At 38.9% G+C, this 7501-nt stretch overlaps 1 protein-coding gene across 1 annotated transcript; it reads left to right on the plus strand.

Annotated features, from left to right (window-relative positions):
- The first annotated feature begins 1409 nt into the window (after positions 1-1409).
- On the plus strand, positions 1410-4205 carry PPIAL4H (peptidylprolyl isomerase A like 4H). The gene is made up of 2 exons (XM_055384434.2): positions 1410-1509; positions 3661-4205. The coding sequence occupies exons 1-2, from the start codon at positions 1410-1412 to the stop codon at positions 4188-4190; spliced, it is 630 nt and encodes a 209-aa protein (XP_055240409.1). The 3' UTR covers positions 4191-4205.
- Positions 4206-7501: the final 3296 nt, after the last annotated feature.

The raw sequence follows: 7501 nt of genomic DNA on the forward strand, positions 1-7501 counted from the left end.
GAGAATAGCACATTGGCTTGAAGCAGATTAGAGTCTGCTACCTGCGTGAATACTTGCTTTTCATGAACTATGAGGATGCCCTTAGCTTTTGAACCACTTCTACTTGTGTTGAAATTTACCCTTTAATTTTGGGGTTTGACACGCTCTGCCCTTCTGTTATGCTTGAGTCTGGTTTTTCCTACTCTGACTCACTTTGATTCTTGACCTCTGAATCTTATTCCTATTTTACAGTAAACACACATCGCACATACGCCAATTAGTAGAGTGGAAGAGGGAGAAATTGCCAAGGAACTATGTTTAATGTTGTTCCTTTCGCAAACCAGACACCATAACAGAAAAATTTTAGGAACATGTGCATGTTCAGTAGCCTTCAATGCAATTATAGTGGTTATTAAAAAGTGTTGGATAATCAATATTTTTTAAAGATTCACTAGTCCCTTCTCATAATTTTAGAACTTTGGGAAGTAATAATACAAATGTATTTTTAGCTGTGTCCTTTAATCTTTTACTGTTTCCTCTATGTGTGGTGTTTGGTTTGTGTGTGTGTGATAATTATTATAAAGATCAGAGGCTAACAGAGGTGTTAATCACGAACTTTTAAATTTTTTTTATTTTTATTTTTTTATTTTTTTTAAGAGACAGAGTCTCGCAGTGTTGCCAAGGCTGGATGCAGTCGCGCCAACTCAGCTCACTGCAACCTCCGCCTTCAGGGTTCAAGCGATTCTGCTGCCTCAGCCTCCCAAGTAGCTGGGACTGCAGGAGGGCACCACGATGCCCCACTAATTTTTGTATTTTTAGTAGAGATGGGGTTTCACCATATTGGCCAGGCTGGTCTTGAACTCCTGACCTCATGATCCGCCTACCTCAGCTTCCCTAAGTGCTGGGATTACAGGCGTGAGCCACCGTGTCTGGCTGCATGACCTTTTAACTTGTCTCATACACTCAATATTCTCAAGATATACCTTCCAAAGTGAAAAATTATGGCACTTTGCAGCCCTGACCACTAACTGAGAACTTTGATGCTTTGGATTTTGGAGACCTCATTTTATCACCTGGTCCTTTTACTTCATGACTTGTCATGCTGCCACCTTTTGATGGGATTGAGATCAAGATAATAATCAAGATAATAGGGTCAGGAATATTGTGCCCCTTTGTTTTTATATCCAGATGCCAACAGAGCCTCTGACACACCACTACTATTGTTCTTAGGATTTGGAACAAAATGCTTCTTTCTTTGACAAAATAAATGTTTTCTTTAAAGAACTCTTGATTGATCCTGGACCATTGTAGAAACTGAAGTCCTATCAATGCAAAAAAATATGACAACATGAGCTGCTTATCATGAAATAAGTGTTTTCCAATTAACTATCCTGCTTCATCAGCAGGTAGGAATAATAGAATCTATACCTATGTCTTCATGGGAAGTTCTCTATGGCCAGTTGATTAGTGAGGGAAAAATTGAGCCTGATTTACAGAAGTCACTGTACAACACCACAGCAACAGCCAAAAGTAGATTGCTTAGGCATTATAACCTACGTGAATGCAATTTTAAAAGAAATTCAGCCTATGTAATTGGTTGTCCACGATGTCTAGAAGGAGAGATATTATTGATGTATATGTGGCAGCTAATAATTTGTCTAGATAATTAGGGACTTGGGGCCAGGCCTGATGGCTCACACCTGTAATCCCAGAACTTTTGGAGGACACGACAGGTGGATTGTCTGAGGTCAGGAGTTCGAAACCAGCCTGGCTGACATGGTGAAACTCCGTCTCTACTAAAAATACAAAAATTAGCCAGATGTGGTGGTGTGTGCCTGCAATCCTAGCTACTTGGGAGGCTGAGGCAGGAGAATCTCTTGAATCCAGGAGGAAGAAGTTGCAGTGAACCAAGATTGCACCACTGCACTCCAGCCTGGGCAACAAAGCGAAACTCTGTCTCAAAAAAAAAAAAAAGAAAAGAAAAGAAAAGAAAAGATAATTAGGGACTCGGAAAGACAAAGACTGAAGGATTGGTGGCAATGAGTTTTGGGGAAAAAATATGTAGATGAACCACAGAAAATGAGCCAGAGTGTAAGAATATTTGTGCTTAATACGAATGCTCACCAAACTATCATCAGGAAGGTTATCAAATAGATATGAAGGTATGAAACAATCTCTTTCACCAGGCACTACATTGCTTGCTCAGAAGGCTAATAAACAGCAACATTGGTAGTAGCAGTAGAGAATACACATAGGTTTAGCAACATGTTGGACTTTACCACTCTCGCTTACAAAAGCCTATTTAGCTGTCAAGACTATTAGGTGTCCAACACACAAGCAACAAAGTCCAAGGCTAAGCACACAATAACATATCCTGGGTGAATAAACCAGTCACCTTTTGTCAGACTTGTTGATTTTACTGGAGCTCCTCTATGATAAAGGCAACAAGGACTTTTGTAAATGGAATCTACCTTTATCCTTGAATTACATTTGCTTTACCTGACATCATTTTTCTCTGATCGCCACTCTCCATGGGTACATTGAATGCCTTATATATACTGCCATAATATCCTGTTCTACATCCTTCTATTAAAAGAACTTGTTGTATAACAAATGAGTAGATATTCATTGGACTCACCTGGTCCACCATTTATCCTATCACTAACCAAAATTATTATTATTATAGAATGGTGAATATTTTATTAAAGACTCAATCACAGTGCCAGCTGGAGACAATGGCTTATAAGGTTGTACTCATGCTAGAGGATGTGGTGGTGTATCCTCTGAACTAGTAACTAAGTATAAGCTTGTCTGGTGTCTCCCATATAAAAAATACAACAATCTTTGATATTTGTTATGAACGTTGAAGTGACTCCTTTTGTCATTACATCTAATGATCCACTCCAAATACTTGTCTCTTGTCTCTGAGATTCTAGGTTTTTGCAGAATTAGTACCCAAAGGGAGAGTCTTAGCAGTATTCCATTTTACAATCCATCCTTCGTTAGAGGATGAGAGACTTCTATCTAGCCTTTTAGGTTGCCTGAGACCTTTAAACAAACAGTCAAAAATTTAAAATTTAAAATGCGGCTACACTGTTGCATGGGGTAGTAAATCTTGACCTTAAAACTGGTATTTGTAAGAAAAACAGAAAGAATTCAGGGATCCCCTTTGATGGCTCCTAATTCTATACAGTCCTGTAAATATTCCTGAAGACTAGCCAGGCGTGGTGGTGCACACCAGTGATCCCAGCTACTCCAGAGGCTGAGGAAGAGAATCACTTGAACCTGGGAGGCGGAGGTTGCAATGAGCTGAGATTGTGCCACTTCACTCCAGCCTGGGTGACAGAGCAAGACTCTGTCTCAAAAAAAAAAAAAAAAAAAAAGAAGAAGAAAGAAAGAAAGAAAGAAAGAAATGAAGACTGCCAAAACTTGGAAGCAACCAAGATGTCCTTCAATAGGTGACTGCATAAGCAAACTGTGGTATATTCGTACAGTGGAATATTATTCAGTGCTAAAAGGAAAAAACTATCAAGCCACAAAAAGATACAGAAAAAACAAAGACATTTTGCTAAGTGAAAGAAGCCAGTCTGAAAAGGGTACATACTGTGATTTCAACTATACGACATTCTGGAAAAGGCCAAACTATAAAGACAGTAAAAAGACCAGTGGTTATCTTTGCAGATGCCACCATCGCTGTGAGCCCTGTACTATCAGCCACGGTCAACTCCGCCGTCTTTTTTGACATCACCGTCGATGGCAAGCCCTTGGGCCGCATCTCCATCAAACTGTTTGCAGACAAGATTCCAAAGACAGCAGAAAACTTTCGTGCTCTGAGCACTGGAGAGAAAGGATTTCGTTATAAGGGTTCCTGCTTTCACAGAATTATTCCAGGGTTTATGTGTCAGGGTGGTGACTTCACACGCCATAATGGCACCGGTGACAAGTCCATCTATGGGGAGAAATTTGATGATAAGAACCTCATCCGAAAGCATACAGGTTATGGCATCTTGTCCATGGCAAATGCTGGACCCAACACAAATGGTTCCCAGTTTTTCATCTGCACTGCCAAGACTGAGTGGTTGGATGGCAAGCATGTGGCCTTTGGCAAGGTGAAAGAACATGTGAATATTGTGGAAGCCATGGAGCACTTTGGGTACAGGAATAGCAAGACCAGCAAGAAGATCACCATTGCTGACTGTGGACAATTCTAATGAGTTTGACTTGTGTTTTATTTTCACCACCAGACCCATTCCTTCTGTAGCTCAGGAGAGCACCCCTCCACCACATTTGCTTGCAATATCCTAGAATCTTTGTGCTCTTGCTGCAGTTCCCTTTGGGTTCCATGTTTTCCTTGTTCCCTTCCATGCCTAGCTGGATTGCAGAGTTGAGTTAAGTTTATGATTATGAAATAAAAACTAAGTAACAACAACAACAACAAAAAAGCTCAGTGGTTGCCAGGAGTTTGGGGATGGGTAGGGAGATAAATAGTTCTGAAACAGGCGATTTTTAGGGGATTGAAAATACATTGGTAATAATGTAATGATGGGTACATGACATTATGCGTTTTGCAAAACTCCTAGACCTGTACCACACAAAGAGTGAACCCTAATGTAAACTGGGGGTGGGATAAAGGTGACAGTATGTGAGAACTCTGTACTTTCTGCTCGATCTTTCCATAAAGCTAAAACTGCTCAAAAAATAAAGTCTATTATTTTGTTAAATGAAAGAAATTAACAGTGACCATGGCACGCTCACACAAAAAGATTATCAAGGACATTTCTCTGTCAGGAATGAATATTTGGTCATCTCACAAGGCAAAACCCTGACTAGCAGAGGTGTTAGCTGAGGGCACATGGCCATAGATGCCAATAGTGACCTGCTGGCCACTTGCAGAAAGGAGAGCCTTGACATCCAAACACATTGTTTCTCTTGTATTGTCCTGTGCACACTTATGTATCTTAACAAGTTGCCTTCTTTCCTCTCCATTTATCCCTCTTTTTAAAACAGGGCTTATTGAGGGTGATTAACTTAATTTTTAAATGATATATGGCAGAATGTCAAGAGAGTATAGTGAAGAACTTCGTAGAGGAATGGACATAACCCAGAATTCTTAGACTTAGAGTACATGCTGTGATTGAGAATTTTTTATTGTTTCATTGTTCAAGAGATTGTAGGTACATGTTCAATTATTAGAGAAATAGTTGCACTCTGTTAGAAGGAAGCTTGGGTCTTTCGTGTTTACTTTCAAAAGGGAAAGTTTACATTGATATTGAGCAAGTTAAAGCATGAATATTTATTATTTGATGTTTGTTTCTGTGTTTGAGGAATTCCTCAGCCTCTCAGTTTTGATGAAAACAAGAAACCACCTCCTGCTTTAGAAGCTAAAATGCCAAATGCTTGCTTTCTCAGCCTCCTTTGCAGCTAGGGTACAAGCATATGACTTAGGTTTTGCCAATCTGTTTGCCAGTGCTGAATTTCGACTTCGGAATTAATAAAAAAAGAAGCAGATTCAGTTATGCTTTCTCTTGTTTCTGGTGGAGGCCATGTAGCAGCTGCTATAATATCTGTTGCAAAGCGAACAAGTGGGAGTGGTGCTGGTGGCTTTGCAGTTAGCCTAGGATTGAGCAATTGCTGCAATTGTTGCTCTCTGCATCTTCGGTGTTACTTCTTACTGGTGGTGACAGTGGTTTCCTCCCTGGATGAGTTCTACAGCATGATTTGGGGTACATTTCCTGGCTGCCTAGCTTTGATCTGGCTTTCTAGCCTTCTCAACAGTTCTACAAGTTCCCCACTATTTCTGTGATAAACCTATTTATTGTTAATGTCAGCCATAATTGGCTTCTGTGGTTTATATTTTTTAAAATTCCAAGATATACCAATGTAACAGATAGCTCAACAAACATATGTCTTTTTAAATTAAGATATATTCTGTGTCACATGAAGTACAATGGACAAAATGCAACAAATTGAATTGAGCTAAAGACCAAATATATATTAAGCCTGGCTGGTCTTAAAAATGTAACTGGATACAGCCAGGCATGGTGGCTCACGCCTATAATCCCAGCACTTTGGGATCCTGAGGTGGGCAGATCACCTGAAGTCAGGAGTTTGAGACCAGCCTTGCCAGCATGGTGAAACCCCATCTCTACTAAAAATGCAAAAATTAGCTGGGTGTGGTGGTATGCCCCTGTAATCCCAGCTACTCGGGAGGTTGAGGCAGGAGAATCACTTGAACCTGGGAGGCAGAGGTTGCAGTGAGCCGAGATCATGCCAATGCACTCCAGCTTTGGCAACAGAGCGAGACTTTGTTTCAAAATAAAAAAATAAAAATAAAAAAATAAAAACTTAACTGGATAGACCTAAGGTTCTTGAATAAGCAGAAAATAATTTAGGTAAAAACCAAATAATAAACTAACATTCTGAAAGGTTTAGGATTTGGAGGCCCAAATGTCTTAGCTAAAAGTGTTCATTCTAACCTCACAGGAAAATTGAAATATGAAAATATACAGAAAAATCTTAGGCAGTATTTGTCAATTTTAAGATACAACTATTTACAGGTTTTTCAATAGGCATTACATTAAAAATGAAATATGTAGTTAATAAATATGAAAACTGTGGATATAATCAACACATTTATTTTACTTCTTGAAGTGTTAACATGTGCTGTCTCAAATATCAACAGTGTACACGTGAGAAAAAACATTTTACATGGATTTTCTGCGACAGAAAACAGCATCTCATTAGACATCCCAAGTTTTTTCATTTGGAACACACACCCATTCCCCAGTATACTAGGGGTAATAATAATTTAAAGAGTTTAATTACTTTTTACTACTAGAAAACTAATTTTATGTTTGGCACAAATTTCTGAAATGATATTCCACTGCAAAGAGTAATACCTATATATGGCCAGAATTACTTTTTTTCTATAACATTAAGATAATACTTGTCAGCCTGAGCAACAAAGTGAGACCTCATCTTTACAAAAAATAAATAAATTAGACGGGTGTTGTGGTGATGAGGGTCTGTAGTCCCAGATACTCAAGAGGCTGAGGTGGGAGGATCCCTTGAGCCTAGGAGGTCGCGGTTGCAGTGAACTATGATTGCACCACTGCACTCCAGCCTGGGTAACAGAGCAAGATCCTGTTTCAAAAAAAAAAAAAAAAAAAAAAGATAATATTGGTATAATTCAGGGTTTTTGCCTCAATCCCCATGCTTCTTCATTTGACCTTCCCTGACTCCCTGATGAATTTTAGTTTGAATTTTTGCTATAGTCCAGAAGTTAATTTAAAAGATCTTAAAATTTCCACCTGCCTAGATATTACTTATTTGTTACACTTTAGTCCATGATTTCTATTGTCATTTACATTACCCCAAAAATATGACCTGCTGAATTTCTGCTGTCATGAATTCACTAACATATTTTGGGCCTAAAACCTTTACATTTAAAATCTTTTTGTTTTGTATTGGAAAATATTGTAAGTCCTCCATTTATTGGTCAAAAGCACTGTCTATTTATTTC

This window comes from Gorilla gorilla, chromosome 1 (assembly GCF_029281585.2).
Source record: "Gorilla gorilla gorilla isolate KB3781 chromosome 1, NHGRI_mGorGor1-v2.1_pri, whole genome shotgun sequence".
In the NCBI taxonomy this organism is placed as follows: domain Eukaryota; kingdom Metazoa; phylum Chordata; class Mammalia; order Primates; family Hominidae; genus Gorilla; species Gorilla gorilla.

Coding starts and splice junctions, on each gene's coding strand:
- PPIAL4H (XM_055384434.2), top strand. CDS start 1,410: ATGTCTTCATGGGAAGTTCTCTATGGCCAGTTGATTAGTGAGGGAAAA. Junction 1,510..3,660: donor CACCACAGCAACAGCCAAAA/GTAGATTGCTTA, acceptor TTATCTTTGCAG/ATGCCACCATCGCTGTGAGC.